At 35.8% G+C, this 19,993-nt stretch overlaps 1 protein-coding gene across 3 annotated transcripts in view; it reads right to left on the minus strand.

The window, feature by feature from the left end:
• The window catches only part of NUP58 (nucleoporin 58), a 35,968-nt gene that overhangs the window by 4,866 nt on the left and 11,109 nt on the right, over positions 1 to 19,993 (minus strand). For 2 of the 3 annotated variants that reach the window (XM_085216149.1, XM_085216148.1), the window contains exons 7-15: positions 19,631 to 19,655; positions 18,609 to 18,674; positions 17,681 to 17,855; positions 16,378 to 16,457; positions 15,931 to 16,049; positions 13,722 to 13,804; positions 10,830 to 11,031; positions 4,838 to 4,936; positions 1,961 to 2,056 (exon numbers count right to left, since the gene is read on the minus strand). In XM_085216149.1, the coding sequence (XP_085072275.1) occupies positions 1,961 to 2,056; positions 4,838 to 4,936; positions 10,830 to 11,031; positions 13,722 to 13,804; positions 15,931 to 16,049; positions 16,378 to 16,457; positions 17,681 to 17,855; positions 18,609 to 18,674; positions 19,631 to 19,655 (945 nt within the window). The remainder of the gene's footprint in view (positions 1 to 1,960; positions 2,057 to 4,837; positions 4,937 to 10,829; positions 11,032 to 13,721; positions 13,805 to 15,930; positions 16,050 to 16,377; positions 16,458 to 17,680; positions 17,856 to 18,608; positions 18,675 to 19,630; positions 19,656 to 19,993) is intronic. The other variant, XM_085216150.1, reaches the window with a different exon arrangement.

Below are 19,993 nucleotides of genomic sequence, written 5' to 3' on the forward strand. Positions count from 1 at the left end.
GATTTGTCCTGGTCCCTCTGGATGGCATCTCTTCCTTCTCTTGTATCAACTGCACCACTCGGCTTGGTATCATCAGCAAACTTGCTGAGAGCACAGTCCCACTCCTGAGAGATTGACATCAAATTGAAAGAAGACTAGTTGCACTGCCTTTCACTTACTGACACATTGGATACAGAGACTGCTCCTGGACTGAGCTCAAGCTGCTATGAAAAGTTGCTTAAGTACTTTCATAGCACAAAATTCTATTCAGAAGCACAAATTGAAACTGAGAAAAACAGTAATACTACTAGAAAAAAAAGAAATCAAAGTTTTATAACAAATGTATGCAACTCAAACACTCAACAGGAACACTTCAAGGACCTCTAATCTTCATTCTAAACTAAGAACAAACTGGTGGAAAGAGGAGAGTTGAGGCATTACCTAAGCAACCCAAGACAGGATAGCAGAACACTTCCTTATGAATGGGCAAAACACCAACCAAAATGCTCACATCTAAACAAAAGCAGTAACATCAGTATATCCACACATGCCACTTCCCCCCATCTCTCAACCGTTGAAAAGAGAAATTCAGAAACGACATAAAACTACCTTATGGTGGGTAATAAAATACTCCTGTTTCAGGATTCTGGAAGTGTTACTTATGAAATAGGACATACAAGCTAAAAAAAAAAATTACTAGCCTTATACATCATTTATACACACACAAAGTAAAAAGCTTATGCAATCCAAAAGCTATAGATCAGAGTTTTGGACATAAAAAGTTAACATGCTTCAGGATAACCAAACTGTCATGGAATTTTCTACTCCATGATTTCAGTCTAGATGAGGATTTTCATGAAAACATTTTAGAAAGTATGAAATAAGAATTACTGGTTACTACCTTCTGTATCTATGACTTTTCAGATAGCTGAAAACAATTATAATCTTATTGTGTCCAACTCATTCATGCTGCTAAAAAGAGGCTGCAGTATAATTTGAAAATGTTATTATGAACAGAAGTGTAATCAGTGCAAGTTTTGACTTACTTGATATTAAAAAGATTTAAAAGAGAAGGCTGATGCTTTGTGTGCTGCAGAGTCAGATGTTCTACCAGAAGTACACTGGGCAGTTACACCTTCATTCTGCTATACAGTCAGATTAGTGAACTATCTCCACCTTATAACACAAAGCTTAAGGTATTTCAGAGGCCTATTTTATAGAATGATCCAATGTTAACCAAGTAAAAATTCATGGGAACTGAAGATGCTGGTCCACGCTGATCTACTGGACACTTACTAATAAATAGCAGTCATTTATTGTGGTTATAACAATAGCAGTTAAAATTTTTTTTAAAAAGCAATCATCATGTTACTAAAATCTGATTCCTGGAGACATGATGCTCCTTCAGTCTGTCACTGAAGAAAGGCTGATAAGCTACATAATTCAAAAACAAGCTCTGATTTATGTAGTAAATAGAGATGGAAGTTATAAGAGTGGTTGTAAGATTTCAGCTATCTGAATTAAGAAGAAACTACATCCATATTTTCATCTTATCATCAAAGTAAAACAAAGTAGTGAGATTACGCTGACAGGATTAGCTCAATTGTCACAGAAACGATTTCATTTCAAAATAATGAATACATAAATCATAGGCATACAGAAAGATACCTATAATTTGCTCTTCAGAATATACAGGATAAGAAAAAAACATCTGTAAACACAGATGTTTTACAGACGGCTGTAAAATGTTTATTTTTAAATACAGGAAGTAGAATTACTGGTATATTGTCACTAATTTATGCATTAATTTCAGTAGCTCAGCAACAGTATGGCTTACGTATTCAGGCAGTAACTGCACTTCTATGCCTCAGATTGCATCTGATTCAATGTGATGCATCTGTTCTCTTCCTTCAGTTTTGACAGACACCATTAAAAAAAAATAAACACTCAATGCTTGAATTAAATAAACAAACCAACCAACCTGCACTTAGACTTCCTGATGGTTTACTTGTTGTTCCAAACCCAAATGACGATGCTCCTGTGGCACTGCTCCCAAAGGCAGAGCTACTTCCAAATCCTAGCAGAACAGTAAAGACACACAACAAAGAAATTATAGGCACAGCAATTGAGGACACACAGGTTTTGGGCAAGTATTCTAACAATAAACAGTTCTAAGCATTATTTGGTAAAGAAATATTCCCGAGGCTACCACCATAGGTGGTATTCACAACATAGCATTGCTTTCTGTAAGAAATCAGTGCCAACAGGAAAGCCAAGGAGAAAATTATTTCTTTCAAAATACAAAACTGAATAAAACAAGCTATAAATGTTTACAAGTGAAGTATCTGAAGTATCCAAATTGCTAATGAATTGCTGTTAAATCAGCAAGAAAACAACGTAACAAATGAGGCAAAACTAGGAAAATTCAGACAAGACTTCTATTACAAAAAGCTGTAATCTTCATCCACTACTCCAAAAGAAAAATTCCGTGGGCTTAGAAGAGAGCAGACCTCCTTGAGTTACTTGGCTCACTTCAGGGCTTATTTCATCCATCCCTACTCTAAGCTGAATGGTGATAAGCTTTATATAACAAAGTAAGTTAGAATCCAGAATGGAAACAATTTCATAATTTTTAATGGAAAAATCATCAAAAAAGGGCAGCCATTTAACTGTATATTCATTTTGCAATTCCTATTTATGATCACAATGAATAAATTTCAGAATTTCAAACTCTGTTATTAGCATGAAGTACCTTCAAGATAAAGGAAAAGCAAGCTGATACGTGCAGTTTGATATTAAGGACAGATCAACAGAAGAGAAATATATTCTGTATTTTTTGCTGTCTCAGGAGACTGTGAGAATGAGAACAGTATATTCAAGGAAACGAGGCCCCTGTGTCAAGTGCAACGTGTTAGGTAACGTGCTTCATTGAAAATGGAGTCTTTACCATTCCTTTAGCAAAACAATCTCTACCTTTTAAAACCAGTCATGATTGGATACTATCTGAGGCTGTGTTCCACAGTCTTCTGTCATTTTTAAACCAAGTACAGTTTTAATTTAATATAACAGGAAATATCATTTGAACGCAGGATATTTTGTTTTGAATGATGCACCTTTTTCCTCCTTTCTAGCCAGCAATGAATTATCAACAGTCAGGTCTCTATGAGCAAATATTTCATGAAGCATTGGGTCAATATGCTGCTTACCTAACATACTGAAGAGCAAAAGTCTGGATGCTTATAATCGACCAATTCATAAATATTTATGTTTCCCAGCTAAAATGCAGTTTCAAGTATGTTAAAAATTCTACTAATTAAGAAAATTCCAAAGGTCTGAAATATTCATTCTGCTCATTGGCTTCCAAGAGCATTACTGCAAGACAGTTTGCAAGTATTCCTTTATTCTTCTACAGTTGTTTCCGTGAAACAGCTTTCTTGATTTGCCAAAAAAAAGCAATCTTTACAAATTAATATAGAATAGATGAAACAAGCAATTGCATACTTAGTTTATGAGGAAGGCATGGTAGGCCTCTAATACTAAATTAAAAGCAGATGTCCACCAATTTAAGATAGAATGCTCTTTATATTGATAAGATTGATAAACAGAAACAATCTTTAGACTATAATCTCTTTGGTTAAAAAGCTATGTGGTTTTAAAGCATCTAAAACATTGCAGGAATAACAATAATCCAGAATTATTCTCCATTCAGCCCACCGTTGTTATTTGTCCTATTTGTTGTTTTATAGACTTATCTGAGACAGTTTAGAATCCGATGAGAAAACATACTGGTAGACTTAAAGATAATTTCAAGATCATCATCTAAGGTAAAGTTGACATAATCTTCAAGTATTATCTATCGTAGCAGTTAAGTGTTGCCAATAGCCAGTGATGTTTATTATTTTTAAATGTTACAGTAGCAGTTCTCATACTTTGAGAAGATTCAAATGCAGGGATACAGAACGCAACTGCAGAAAGAATCTAACAAGAAAAACCACAATGCACCATTTGTGATCATATATAATTGTCTTTGTAGATCTTACACAAAAGCTTCACTAAACACTGCTGCCTTTTTGATTTGTACTGTAGGAACCCCTGGCTGATATAGATAGGAACATTTGTATGCAAATATCATATTTCTAGTTGTAGCTCTGCTGAAAATGCATTATATTCAGATGAAAAGGTCTATATATATATAAAGTTTTCTTTCATGTGTCTCTTACTAGCACTATTAATCAACATTTTGAAAGCATTTTATCCCCTCACTTTCAAATGTTGCTTCGCCTTACAGGTTGAGAAAGACTTTCTTTTCCCTACCTTACCACTGATGAACAGTGACAGCTAGAGCAAACATTTCACCCAGCAGGACCCCAGGACTGCATTGTTCTCTAGCAATCAGTCATATCTTACTCCAATAAGAAACTGGCACCCACAGCTAAGAGCTGTACACAGCAGGTGAAACATCTCTATATATTAGTTATAGTATTCCCATGTGCTAACTTTCAAATACTCAAATTAGTGCGAAGTGTAGTTACAGAAGAATGTTCTTGATTCACTTTTCTACAGCTCATGAAATGGCTTGGGTTGGAAAGGACCTCAAAGATCGAGTTCCAACCCCCCTGCCATGGGCAACTGCCAACCAAGTTCTGTGGAGAACTTCAACCTGGGTTTTTACTACAGTATTGCATTAGCCATAGCTAACTCTTTCTGTAAGGCACAAAGAAGTTTGTGAAGTGCAGACTGCTAACTGTAAAGGTCTTGCCCCAAAACAGATCATCCTCTTGGTGAAGTTTAAGGTTTACAAGAGATTCAGATGTGCGATATAATAGTTCAATGAAATATTAGAAAAATTAAAGTGTACCTCCAAGGCTTGAAGAACCTAAGCCACTTGATTGCAAGCCAGTGCCAATACCTGAGCCGAATGGCGTTCCAAAACTAACTCCCAGAGATGGTTGTGGCCCTGGTATAAAAAAAATGAGAACAAACTTGCCTTACTCTTTCATAATAAAGAGGTCCTTCATTTATAAGTACTTGACCATGTGAACATCATCATTGCTTTCATCAAATCCCATTAAGACTCTAAACTTTACCTTACCTCACTTAATTGTCTGCCCTTATGTCCTCCTGATAAAGATCTAGGAAAACACTGACTGTAATGAGGTAAAACTTGCCCCAAACTAATAACATGACAATAACACCATTTACTATTTCAGAAAGTTTCACCTTGAACTTTCATAATTGAATCACTAATCAAGATCCTGATAGAACTATAGGTAACATATTGCCACTTGTATTAATTGAACTGGAAAAGTGGTAACCTTTAAACCAAGAACAAAAGAACTGACACTACTCTATTAATTTAATAAATAGGAATCTTCAAAATTACTCAAGTATTCCATCCAAATTTAAAGAGAACACTAAGATAAAAAACAAGACAATGACTTTATTTTATTAAATTTATTGTTCATTTTTTAAGCAAGTCAATTACACAGTAACATGACAATTCGATTTTTTTTCCACACAAGTGATAACTGAGTTCTGTTAAGCTCTGCTACATTACACCATTCAGTAAGGTAAACTAGTCAAACCACCTGTTTTGATAAACATTTACAAAAGGCACGATTTTGTGTACCTTAAGGAATTAGATACATTCAAGATTTCAGAGTCAGAGTTTGTCCCATAACTAAAAAAAAAAGTTGACAGTGGTTTCACTGCACATTTGTACTAAGGTGCAGGACTGTCAAAAACCATTTTCAGTCTGCCAACATAAAATTTACAGCCTCAGTTCATTTTATTTTTCTTACTTTTTTTGTTTTAAAAACCATTGGGAATAAAGGATCAACTTGCTAGCCCATTACTAACACATTTTAAAATAATTAATTCTGATAAATTAATATATTCTAACAGTTTTCACAGTACAATTTTATATTCCTGTCTTTTTCAAGCAGTTTTCAGTGCACTAGTCAGTTTCATCACAAGAAATACAGTGCCAAACTCTTAATCCATAGGCATTTGCACCTTTCCTCGAGACAACTTTGTCTATGAACGTGCTTTAATCACACTGTGAGAGTCATGATTTATTCAAATACTACTGTAAGGATCCAACAATTAAGTCTTTTTCTTAACAGCTACTACAGTTTGGGTTTAACTCCAAACGTTCTCCTTAATACCACAATACTTTATGTACCTAATATTTATCTAAAGTTTTAAATCGTAAGTAGTTCAAGCTTTTTAAATCACTTAAGTTTTTGAAGCTTTCAATGGAAAAATCACTTTGAATCAAGTGAAAGGCACTGTATATTAAAAAGAAACATTTCTGCAAGGAACACAATTCTTACGTGATCCAAGCTGAATGACAGCTGCATACTCACAAGTAGTGTTAAAGAAAATTTTAAGAGCAACTCAAAGTCATTAGCTTTCAGTCCCCGCTTGGCGGGGAACAGTTGGAAAACTCAAGCTAATCTTTCAGCTGAAGTACACCAGATGCTTTAACTACAATGTTTCACAAATTGCAAACTAGACTTGTTTACATCCAGTTTAAGTACTGATACATCTATCTAGCAGCTCTTAAAAAAAGTAATAATTTTCATCAATAAAAAGAGACCCTAAACAAGCCAGTCATCTAATAAACTAAAAGAATCCCAAAACACATATCCAGTTCTTTCAGAGTGCACAGGTTTTCTATCTCAGTAGGAGGCACTGTTAGTGGAAGACCTTAAAACAAAACACTACAGTCTTCCAGGCAAGGTTTTTAATTCCCCCTCCAAATGCAATATGCTTTTAAGAGCCAGTAAAAAACATATAAAACAGGATCACATCTCTTAGGCTAACAAGCTTTTCACTGAGCAACAGTATATGATATTCGCTGATTTGTACCATAATGTGCTGAAGGCATCATCACTATTTAAAGTTATTGTAAGTAAACAATTTTCAATAGCAAAAAAAAAAAAAGCCAGTAATAAAAGATTCCTCAATGCCAAAAGTACTAGCAAAAATTAGTACTTCTGGTTACTATAGGTACGAGACAAATTCTTTAAAACATGTAATTTAACACTTCTCTAACTTGCTATATTTGCCCTGTAGAGCATTTCAGTTTAATTAATTGGACCCGCAACAAAGAGTCCAGACAGGTCAGCAAAATTTACTAAAGTGACATTCTTCAACTTTTAAATCACAGCTGGTCCTAACAATGAACAAATTCAGTGTCACAACTTGGATCTGATTCTGACAAAGTAATACATTGACTAGTTTTAACCAAGGTTAGTACCAAATTACACAATAAAAAAAATTAAGTGCTATGAAGATTCGAGTATAATTTTCTATCAACTTTTTCAAGTCAAAACACAAGTAAGTATGCTACGAGCTTGATTACACATTGACCAACTCTGCACTTCACCAGTCAAGGAGAGAGTAACTAAGTTCTTGGGGAGAGGGGTCTTTTTTTTTTTTTTCTTGAAAGCAGAGGGAAGGTGAACTCAAAAAGCATTAAGACAACTTAGTCTTGCCAGAAAAACATCAGTTTCAGTCTCATGGATTTACAGCTGTTAACTCACTAGGCAGCTGCTTCCATTAATATCTTTCATTTTAGACTCATCAATAGTTACAGGTAACCTAGCCACCATCATTTTAGCTTCCATGCTGTTAAAAGCTGTTCAGGGAAGATGCAAATGGGGCTATGATTAGAACTTAGCTACTACTGCACAAAAGCATAACCAGCCCCACTGCTATCAGTAAAGATGTGCTCTGAGTAAAAGTGCTACATCAGGGAGAAACGCTGCATGCAGACAAGATAAACATAATTTCATTAACTCTAGCTTCAATAGAACAGCACGAAAGTTGTGCTTTACTGTGCACATCACAATCCTGGGATTGTGATTACCTATCCCGGGAGATCAGTGCAGAGCATCTTTGCAAGCTTACTTCCATATGGCCAGGATCTACTGGCTTTGTTTCAATAGAAGTCAGACATGCCTTGGCATACAGAGAAAACAGATGTGGTGCATATCAACATCCAGGAACTGGGGAAACAGCCCCTGATCCCACATATCCGAGTTTAGATGTAGCTACTAAACCTCTGACTTCTGAACACAAATTTCAAATAAATTACCTTTTTCAGAGAAAGAACAGTAACTCTAACTTAACCTTGCAAAACAGACTTAACCATGTAAACATCAAATACTTTTCAAGAAGAGTCTAACCTTCCTGATCCCCCAATATTACAGTACCACACATTACATTTTAAGTAAAAAAAACAAAACTTTCAAGTCCAGATTAATTGTCTTGTTTTATTTTTACCTTAAAAACAGCAACAGCAGGTCAGGTATTACACAGACCATCCCTCTTCTCCATTCCTACACCTTACTTCTCTCATAACCTTCTATTGTCTTTCCTATATCTGACTCTAAAAGATCTAAATCCTCCAAAGGAATATGCATGATTAACTTCCAGTGGATAGATTATAAAATTTATAACACCACAAAGTTAAATCAAGCAAGCATTTGCAGTTTTACTGCAGGAAATGGCACTGAAAGCTTTTTCTCAAGGAAGGAAAAGGAAACAAAGAAGAAGCAATCTTCAAATATTTAAAGATTCTTACAAAACTGAAATAATAGATTCTTCTCCACTCAGAAGAACAAAAGTGGTGGTCTTAAGTTGAAGCTTAGAAGTTTCAGGTAAGGTGTTGAGAACAAATCAAGAACCGTCATCAGTAGTTTAGGAAGATTATGAAATGTTCCTTCGCAGCAAGTTTCTAAGACTTGAAGATCATTCTGGAACAGTTCAGATTTGCTGTCAAGCCAGAGGGTAGGTAAGATGACCTCACATGCCATCTAACTATTTTTTTAAATGATATTTTAAGTACTCCACTTGAAGTGCCACTCAAAACATCATTCTACCTCAAGTTCTCCAGTTTATCAAACAAATTTCAAGGAGGGCAACAGTATTTCAGTTTAAAAAGCAATAGACTTAAGTTCTTGTCTACTTTTGTTGGCATGTGCAAGATAAGTTTTGATGGCTTTGTTCTATCAGCACCACTTTTGCAGCTGGTGCATTTTTGGCTTTTGAGACACTGTCAAAATAAAAAGCCAAACAAAAAAAAACCCATAGAAATAAACCACCACCAAACCAACCTAATAAAAAAAACAAAACAAGAACAACCAAAAACCCACACAAATGTTGTGCCCTTTGGCTCCTCCCACTACAAAGGAGTGTTACAAAAAAGCTCTGAGGTTTGAAGTCACCTTACCTCACACCTGTTGATAAATATCAAGTCCGCATTTTGTTCACTCCTATTCCTAAGGGAATATTCATGTCTTGCCATCAGTGGCATCAAATTATTGAAGTTATTATCAGTTATCTCAAAACAGGACCAAGAAAAGGAAATTTGAATCCCTTGCCACAATTCATGAAAATGTAAGTAAAAATTTAAATTCAACATCTCAATAGTGTGACTTGCACACACAAACCTATAGTGACCACAGATGGTATAAAAAAAATAGACAAGGAGAAGGATGAAAGGAAAAGGAACTATTTTGGTAACGTTAATATGGATGGTAGTGTAGAAGCCTAAAAAAACTACCAGTGCAACTACAATTCATCATGTTTCTGTATAAAAGCAGAATCTTCTGTTGGCATCACTTCAACAGGACTTCCATGAATTAAGATAGCAGCAAAACAAGGAAGAACAAAGACTACAATAGAAATTTAGAATATAAACATTTCATAACTTCCTTTTCTGTTACACTCAAATTATTTTGGCATAATTGTCTTTTAAGCTTATCTCCTTGCCAGGACTGGAAGCACGTTCTAGTTCCCTTCTATGGAGAGGACAAGGACTGCCTACTAGCAAATCAAACTCCTAGAGTGATTGTTAAGCAAGTCTTTTATCAAAATCTTTCAAAGTTTGATCACTGCTATAAGACAAGGGAGGGAGAAAAGTTGCTAATTTGGCTTCCAATACAAAGAGGCAAACATCTTAGAAAAGTGTTAGAATGCAGCTAACTGAACTTCTCATAATTTACCGATGCATGTTCAAGTAAAATTAAATGAAAGGCTATTATTTCTGCCAAATAATTATACACCAATTAGCTTCTCTGTATTCAAAATCCCTCTCTGAGAAGCATTGGTTAGGATACCGATATCAATTAAGGTGCCAAAAGTTACTTCTTTTGCTATACATATTAATTTTTTTTATTGGCAGTGGATCAGGTATTTCTTCTGCTTTAGTTTCCCCTTACATATACATGCATTACACAGAATCACCAATCCACTTTACTTTCTCTAATATTCACAACAGAAGAACAGCCAGCAAAAACTACCCCAGCATCACTCTGATAAAGGGGTTGGCTATAAAATAATAAGTCAGACACCCACACTCCTATCCCTACAGATTTTTGTTCAACTATCCTTCCTCTTCTACAGCATTTTTCATTTTACAGTTCCAAAGTGCTATATAAAAATGCATTATTCATTTTACACACAAAAAGGCTGATGTGTCTTTAGATATTCTCTCCTTACTGATTCTTAAATAATTTACTATAACCACACAATTCTGGAAAGAGGCTATGCTAAATGCATTCAGAGATGTTACCAAAGAGTAAAGACTCACATTCCAAGGGGGTAAATTAGAACAATACAGTAAATATCACTAATACAAATAAATCCACAAGTTTAAGTATCTGTTGTATAATTATTGCTAAGTCTACCCTGCTTTTTCTATTGGCTATGCATCAGTAACTTTACTCATCACAACGTTTAGAGTTTTAGTCTAACACAAAGGAAGACTGCATAGAAAATGTTACACAAATTGACTACTGTTGTAACACTAATAATCTATAACTTGAATGCACTCAGACCTGTAGCAGGCTGTTGCTGCTGAGTAAGTGTTGCAGCCATGGCAACGGCTGCTGCATTTGGTATGTTGCTGAAAGGGGTCGGTCCAGTGGTAACGCGTGGCGCGCTCTGCCACTTCTTGGCTTCTGTTCGTCTTGCCTCAAACACATCCATGGCATCTCCCAGAAAGGTTTTCCTGTAGCCAAGGTATTGGTCTTTGAGCATCTGAAGGGGTGGGGGAAGCCATTTTAGTTCAGTATATTTGACATAAATGCGTAACTTACTAAGAAAAAAAGAAAGAAACCAAGTTACAAATATCATTTCCTTAAATGCCTTAAAAAGACCTGAAAGGATCTAGTCAAGTTAGAAACTCCACAGCCACAAGTTTTTCTTTGCTTATATGCTGCAAAGCAGTTAAATGTAGTAGAGGATGTTATCAAAGTCTTTTAAAGTAGGTGTAAATCAATACAGTTTGATTTTTGTCAGTATATTAGCTGACCAAAGAGACAAAATACAGCAGCATTATTCATCATAACGTTTCCTTCTGTGCTACCCTTATCACATAAAAATATCTTTTGCTCTATTTTACCTCTATTTTGTCTTTCCTTGCTTGCACTTCTCAGTACAAGCTCAAAGAATGTATCATTTTAAGAGTCAGTCTTGGATTTGATACATTCTGTTAGCTAGGTAACATACTGCATTTGCACTAACTCTTTCTTTTGCTTTAGACTACCAAATTTGTTCCCCTTTTCCCTCGCTCTCAAGACCCCACCTTCTGTCTCAATACCTCACTTCGTCTTCTGGTCTTATGAAGCACTTCTACCTCAGTCACAGATGAGGGAGATATGGATATCTTAGGTAACATAATAGGACTCAATTACTTCATTTAACAAACTTTCAGGATATTCTGTAAATTTCATTTATCCTGAAAGTAGGTTTCCTAAAAACAAAATAAAACCCAGTAGACTGAACTGAATTTTATGGAAGACATACTATTTCCCAAGTTTCTGGCTAAGCATATGCTTGTTTTATAAAGGTTAAATGTGCTCCTTTTCTCAGAAACACTTCTTACTCTGGGTTTTAAGCCTGAATCTATCAGAATAGCACCTATCAGAAATAAAGATTTCTCTCATCAGAACAGGAGTATTATCTCTGGTGAGAAAAGATGCTTGTGGAACTCTGATGAGATGTAATACAATGCCAGAGCTCAGAAATGCCATTAGATAATCCAGAGCAGGCCCTAAGGCAAAATGATTAAAATAAGCTCTCCACCTTATTGTGCTCAAGCTAATTTTACTTTTCACTGAATCTGGCTATAAAAATGCATCCATTATGTAAATACATTTATCAGCTAACCCTGCACAAAAGAAGTTTCAGGCCATATTTTACTACAACTTCAGACCTTTGAGGTAAAGTATATATGCAAGCCAAAAAGCCTTCTTCAGACAAAGGAATGAGCTGTGGTGATAGCTCTGCCTTCATGAGTCATATCAGAACCATCAAATGATGGAGACAGCACTTTCAAAACTGCTCTACTCTCCTAATGTCTCCTATCAATTGATAAACCAAATCAGACCGCTTGAATGTCCCTCTGCAGAATGTTCATTTCCTTCATTTTTGAAGCTTTAGTTGTAATTTTGTTTTCCAAAATATCAGCCACCACACTCATGAGACTGAGACTCCCAACAAGAAAAATTCTTCAAACAATACATTATTTTCAGGCAATAATAAAAAAAATAACCTCTTTCATACTGAATCAGGCCAACCAATTACTTGAAGCTATCACTGCTAACATCTGGATACTAATGCAGCTCTTCATATCAAAGAAGAGATGCATCACCACACAGATCACATTGCAACTTTGGGCACACTCAGATCTTAGGAGCAATAAACACAAAATATTTTTGGAATCCTTTTTGTTTAATTATGCTGAAATTATAAGAGAAGCTGATCTATTCTGTACCTGGTAAGAAAATGAGTTGACTAGAGCACAAATAGCTGATGGAAAGTAGCTGTAATCCAGTAAATATCCATGCTGACCAAAGCAACAAGATACAAAGAATATAATTCCTACAAGAGCTTCAGCATTCTTTAACTTTTCCTTGAAGTCAATGTCTGGAAGTGTTTACAGAACTAGCAATACTGTGCAGAATAAACTTTGGGGAAAGAGTTTTTTTTTTTTTTTAACCTATTTTGCAAAACCAAACACTTTACTTTGCTATTTTAATGCATTGGAGCTTGCTTTTTTTGTTACCATGAAGAATTCTGATACTTAGAGATTGTAAGACAATGACATTTTGTTAGTTTGTCCAGAACTGTAATGAGAAACCCAAACTGGAGCCTATGGTGGAAAACTCAAGCCTAACTAGGCTCCTCTAGTGGCCTACTGCATTAGCATTCTTTCAGCAGTAGTCATTTTTTAAATATATATAAAAATGTCACTTTCCATGAAAACCAGGTTATAAAAAAACAAAGCCAGAACACACTTATCACCAACATCCTTCATGTAAAAAAAAAAAAATAATAATCACAAGTATCTTCTTTTTCCTGCTACTTATTTGAGTAAGAGCATATGTAGATTGTCCTGCTTGACATCAAGATGTCACTAGTGAGCACAACGTATCCACATGAGCAAAAAAAAAATAAATCAAGAACTGATTAACAAAAGAAACATTAAAAACATTTTGTATCTTAAGTGACAGCTCAGTTGCCACCATCACTATAGACAGATGTTTCAAATTAAACTTTACCTGAATGAAAGTTACCATTTTAATCCAAGCATATCAGACAACTGTTGTTTCTTTTCTTTTTTTTTTAAAACAATTTAACAGAAAAAAGCATACTTGAAGATATAGTATCAGTCATTAACAGTGACTCTTCATTTCTTTCACTAAACAGATAAGAATGTAACATACCTTTACGTTTTCATGTATGGACTGAAGTTGTGCTGCTAAAGCTACAAATGTTTGATAGATTTTCTGCATAGCCATAGACAAATCTGTAAAAGGCACACAGAATATTGGTAAATGACAACCTTATTTCCAAGAGGAAAGGTTTAGTGTTTATACTATAGAAAGAAGCCCACTCTGAATCCACACTGAACAAAGCACAGAGATTGTATGAAAATAAATTCATGTCTATGAGAAACCCAGAATTTGTGATGTAAGACCTGCCTTCCCACATATAGAACTAGTTTCTGAAGCATCATTTCTCAGGCTCCAAACTTAATTTTGTGGAAAGAGTATAAATAAAAACATCCCACAAAAAACAAAACCAAGAAAACCAGAGAGTTAAATCAGACTTCTTTGCAATTGCATATTTTCTACTCTGAGTACATCCAGTAGAGTGCTCTGTTGATTTTGCAAAGAGATGAGAGAATAGAGGCCTTACATACATTTAAAAAACACAACAATCACGGAAACTCTCCTTCTACTCACAAATATCATAAACTGAGTGAATTACACCAGTAGGGCTTTGTTGCCTACATAAATTCCTAGATTTACAATGCCCTACTTTCCACACAGATATGAAATTGTTTTATATTAGTTTAGATACACTGAAAACTTTAGAATTAAAGATGAAATCTCAAAAGGTTTGTGTAAAATAGGTGCTGACAAAAAAAGCTTAGTTTTTCTAAAAGAAGAACTGCATGTACCAAAATGACAAAGGGAAAGGTGATGTAAGGATCTTCCATTGAAATTAAATTGCTTCATATTTCTAGAAGGAGGCCATAAGCCACTGAAATCCAAAGAATAGCCATAAAGTTCCAGAAGATGAGATTATTTGAGTACCAAAAGTGTCTGCAACTCCACAGGGGAACTTCTCAATTATAACTTACAAATCTTTTTGAAGAATAGAAACTGGGGAGCTTTTGTATGTCATTCTGTAGATATGTGGAGCCAGTGGAATCTAGGAATACTGCTTTCAGACCCTTTGGAAAGATGTAGCCAATTTACTGATACTGAACTCAAGAACACTTCAAAATTCAAGACATTCTGGGTCATAATTTCTGAGTTTTCTTGTATGCTGATAGGTCAACTGTCTACCCATAGAATACACAGCTGACTAGATTTGCTGACAGCAGACTGGTACAGCAGATCAGTCCTCGCCCATGCAAGCAAAGAAGTTTACACTGCAGCAGTACATTGCTGAAAAACCTGTGGAACACTGTCTTGGGATATCAGAGATCTGGATAAAGGGACACAGCAGCAAAAAGACTAAGTCTTCTTCAACATCTGTAGCAAGCTGGCTCTGACTAAGAAAAGTTCTCATTTTGATTGCAACTGGTCAGAGCAGACAGTACTGTTTGTCTATTCAGACAGAGCACTACAAGACATGAGGTGCCAGACCATGAGGTGCTAGGACCCAGCCTAGCTAGATGGGTCAGAGATGGGTATCACAGATGTTAATGCTCCCACTTCTATGCTTACTGAATGGAACTATAACATTAACCTCTAAGAACACTACACAACAAATGAAATGAGTGGTCTGGAAGCAGAACAAACAGACAAAAAAAAAAAAACCAAACCAAACAACCAGGCAAACTTGGGCCAAGTTAGAAAAGACTGAAGAGCAGGGTGATTCCTCTGATGCTTATGAGTTCATTAGGAATGTAAACAAGGAAAACAAGATGGCAAATGCATAGACACTGCCAGAAAGGGACCATAGAACTGCTCTTAAGTATTCTCAAAATGTCTCAGATGTGCCCTAATCCCATGAAGAGCCCTGAACTTCCATTCACAGCTCCCATGCAAGAGCCCTAGCTAAACATAGGAAAGATTCAGAAACCACTCTCATGAAAGAGCAAAAGTCAGACAGAACATGAGTGTAAGAATATAACATTTCTTTACTTCCTAATTTTCAGATGGACAGATGTGATTTGTTTGGCACATTCCAAAGTTTCCAAATGACACAAACTGCACCTCCGGAAACAAATTCATTTTACAAAGCTTAAGACTTTACAAATTTAAGGTTACATTCCAAACCACAGAATTTACCTGCACATTTGTTTCTGTTAGTTAAAGGAGGAGATTAATTACTGTTAATTTTAGTTTTTCATTATTAATCCTACTATAAGTATAATATTATTTTTTGTGTATGAAACATTTAAATAGAAACATTTACCTTGTGGTGTTATATGTGAATTATTTGCTTGAGTAGCAAGATGATTTTCCAGTTCTTCTATTTGTTGCCTATACTGCCGCAGTTGTACTTCAAACTGCTCTACCAAGATTCTGAAGTAGCTAGGTGAGTAAAACAGTGAAGTTTAATCATATGATTTCATTGATTTGCCACCATTTGAAAACAAAGAACACACCACCACATTAGCTGCCTATATTCATTTCATTACTTGCAGCAGGTATGTTTTAATGACATTCTTGATGTTCTTCTACTAGTAGAAAAAGAGCAAGGACTGCATTTCTCACGTCTGAGATCAAATAAGCACTGATACTGTGAAGTATTCAGTACAGACATTACAAGAAAAAAAAATACACATGTCAACTTAGGAAGTTATATTATTGCTTTTTTTTTTTTTTTTTTTTTCCTTTTTTATAAGCAACAGTAACTCACTCTGCCGGGGCTGTGTTTTCATGCTGGAGACCAGGAGGAGTTTTCTGTGTTCTTAATGCTATTTCTGCATTCTTTAGCTCCTAAATAAATGAGGAAAATTAATAAAATGCAAGGTTCTGAGTTAAGTGTTCAAAAAGAAAATAGCTACAATTCTGCAGCAAATCCACAAGTATGGGAAGAAAACATTTTTTAAGTTAAAACTACAATAGAATCTGACCAGAAATTCTTCAGAGAACAGATTGACGAGGTTGAAGAACTGCAAATATCAAAATATGTTTAGACAAGAAACAGGCAGCAGTGCACCTGCAAGCTTGCTGATCATCTAGTTCTTTAAATATCATCTAGTCCAACCCTCCTGCTATGGGCAGAGACTGTCACAGGTAAGGTTTGCATTCTGTTGTAATAAATTAACAGGCTACCTGAAGTAAAGACTAAGGGGGAAAAAAAAAAAACAACAGTCAAATGCAAGAAAGTAACATGCTTAAAAGAAATAACAAAAAGGGTTATTTTGCCTTTAAAAAAGGCTTAGTAGTGTGATAATGCTTCTTTTCCTATGGAAAAGATCTTTTTAAGCACGATGATTTGACTAGACATTCTCTTTAATACTTTCTAATAATACTATCATTAATCATTTCTCAGTGCCTGGTTCTATTATTAATCATAAGGAAATAAAGAGAGTATTACTAACAAGTTTTTTGCTTTCACAGCAAATAATTACCAAACCACAACTACAGAGTATTTCCTTTCAAAATTTAAGAGCATATTTTCATTTTAGAATAAAATACACTTATAAACAAAGCAAGCAGTCAGGACAAGCCAGATGAAAGAAAGAACGACACAGAGTTTAACTTCAGAAGCACGTGAATCAAAACTTGAGCTCATGCTAGTTAGACAGTTAATTTAAAGACTGGTGGATAGAATTGACCTCTTCATTAAATAAATACTGGACATAACTAGAAACTTTAGTCCCTAATATTTTTAATTTATTTTTTTAAGTGATGAGAAAACATACTTGCATTTCCACTGCTCCCAGAGTTCAGCATGTGACTGCAAAAACAACCCTTCACTAGCAGCTGCATATGCAACTGAAATCAAACTAGAGTGGGTGCATATTCCCTTCTGTTGCCTACAGAAGTGGAGTGCTTTCCTGAATAAAGCTCTCCTTGCTGCTACACTTAGCTGAAAATACTGGCATCACAGATTTCAGCTTCAGTTTGGAGTTCTGACACCTTAACTTGACTGATAAAGAAGGGTATATATCCTACAGCAAACATTTAAGCTCTACTTAAAAAGAATGTGATACCTGTGCAGTTTCCATTTTCAGCTTGTCAATATTAAGAGTGTTTCTTTGTAATCCACTGGCAACTACAGACAGAAGCTGTTTCAGAGCTTTAATATCTTCCTGTACTTTAAGCATTGCTTTAGATGACATTCTACTGATTTCTTCCTGAACTTGCTTTTGTTCTTTCACAAATTTCCTAGAGAAAGGGGAAAAAAAAAAAAAAAAGGGGGTGGTAGGAAAGAAAATAATGTATTCAACCTAAAGTACCCAAGCATTTACTTTATTTGCATTATTCAAATATAATGAAATTCAGTTTCCCAAAAACCAAGTACTGAATAGTAAAATGCAAAGTAGCATTAACTCTTAATATGCTAATACTGTAAATCAGCAAAAAACAAGACTTTAATAATATTTGTAGTAATTTTACACAGCACCCTGACAGCTAAGCTACAGGTTTATATATACATAAAACCTACATAAAGTAATTACTACGTTGAACTCACAAATACTCTAAAACACAGTCTAGTCAGAGGCTGTATAACTTGCCTCTTTCCTGCCTGAATAAAGGCTAGCTTGTAGTTCTCTTCACTCTATGCAAGATCCATAGTGTACACACAAACAGAATTTGATAACTTACTACACATACACAAGAAGCTTAATGCTCCCAGGGAGCTGGCTCAGCTTCTAGAAGTGTATTTCTTGGACGTGCCTGTTTGTGGAAACAGGACTGAAAACTGAAGTGGCAAAAGATAGCCTGGGACATCAGCTACTAGAATTATTCACCTACTCTGCTCCCATCATTCATCTCCTGTCAGCCTCAGGCTAATAAGTCATCCTGCACAGTCCCTGGTTTTTTTCTCTACTGCTTTCTACGCTGTTGTTACAGAGTGTTAACAGAACACAGTACTTAGCAACACCACTGCCATAAATAAAAAAACACACTACTTACTGTAGATTTTCTACATCTTGACAGATCACTGGAGGTAGATTTTCATCCTTTAGCGCTTTGCTGTCTCTACAAGAAACAGTGCATGTTTAGATGGTGCTTCAATACTGCCAAGCATTTTTACATGATTATTAAGTACCATGAAAACTTTCAAGTGACTAGTCACTCAACTTTGCACCTTTGCCTGCGTGCTGCATCCATCTAGGAAGGATTTGAATTAATTCATGGCCAGAGACTATGTGAGTAGCACAGAATCACAGAATGGCCAGGGTTGGAAGGGACCTCAAGGATCATGAACCTCCAACCCTCCTGACACATGCAGGGCCACCAACCTCCACATTTAATACTAGCTGGAACAGGCTGCCCAGGGCCCCATCCAATCTGGCCTTGAACACCTCCAGAGATGGGGCACCCACAACCTCTCTGGGCAGCCTGTTCTAGTACCTCACCACTCTTTCTGGAAAGAACTTCCCCCTGACATCCAACCTCAATCTTCCCTCCCTCAACTTAAAACCATCTCCCCTTGTCTTGCTGTTATCTACCCTTTCAAAGAGTTGATTCCCCTCCTGTCTGTAGGCTCCCTTTAGGTACTGAAAGGCTGCAATGAGGTCACCCCACAGCCTTCTTTTCTCCAGGCTGAACAAGCCCAGCTCCCTCAGCCTGTCTTCATAGGGGAGGTGCTCCAGTCCCTGATCATCTTCATGGCTCTCCTCTGGACCCTCTCCAGCAGCTCCCTGTCTTTTTTGTACTGGGGGCTCCACACTTGGACACAGTATTCCAGATTTACAGAAACCATTTTTCAGGCTACGTGACCAGTTTATAATAGAAAGCAGACAAGCCGTAGGTATTGCAATTTGCTCAAATGCAATGTTTTAGAAGGATGAACCACCATTATTAAGTGACCCATGCTGCAAGAACTGGTTATTTACATTTAAGCCTTTTCAAAGATTAAAGTAGTAGAAGAGGCAGCATATCAGAAAACAGCTAAGCTTAAGATACCAAATGCAAAGAATCTGAACACTTACTCTGGTCTTGTTCCCGCTTTGTCACCTAGAAAATAAAAATGGCAGATAATAAAAAACTTAAAAGAATTGACAAAAATTTTAATAAGATTTTCCATTAAGAAATGATTAGTCCAATCTGATTGATTTCCCTTGATAAGATACAGTATATAAGGAAGAAGGTTTTAATTTATTCTCCTTCAGACATAAGTCTCTTTTCAAGAACAATGATTCACTCATTCAGGTGTTAATCTCTCAGCACAAAAATTAACGTAAAACATCTTGTGTCACTATACAAGTCCCTCCAAATGCATGAGCTATTGCAATTACATAAGAAATCCATCCATGCTTAAGCTTGCTGGATTTTCTTAAGAGTTCTACTATTGC

This window comes from Meleagris gallopavo, chromosome 1 (assembly GCF_905368555.1).
Source record: "Meleagris gallopavo chromosome 1, MGAL_WU_HG_1.1, whole genome shotgun sequence".
Taxonomy (NCBI): domain Eukaryota; kingdom Metazoa; phylum Chordata; class Aves; order Galliformes; family Phasianidae; genus Meleagris; species Meleagris gallopavo.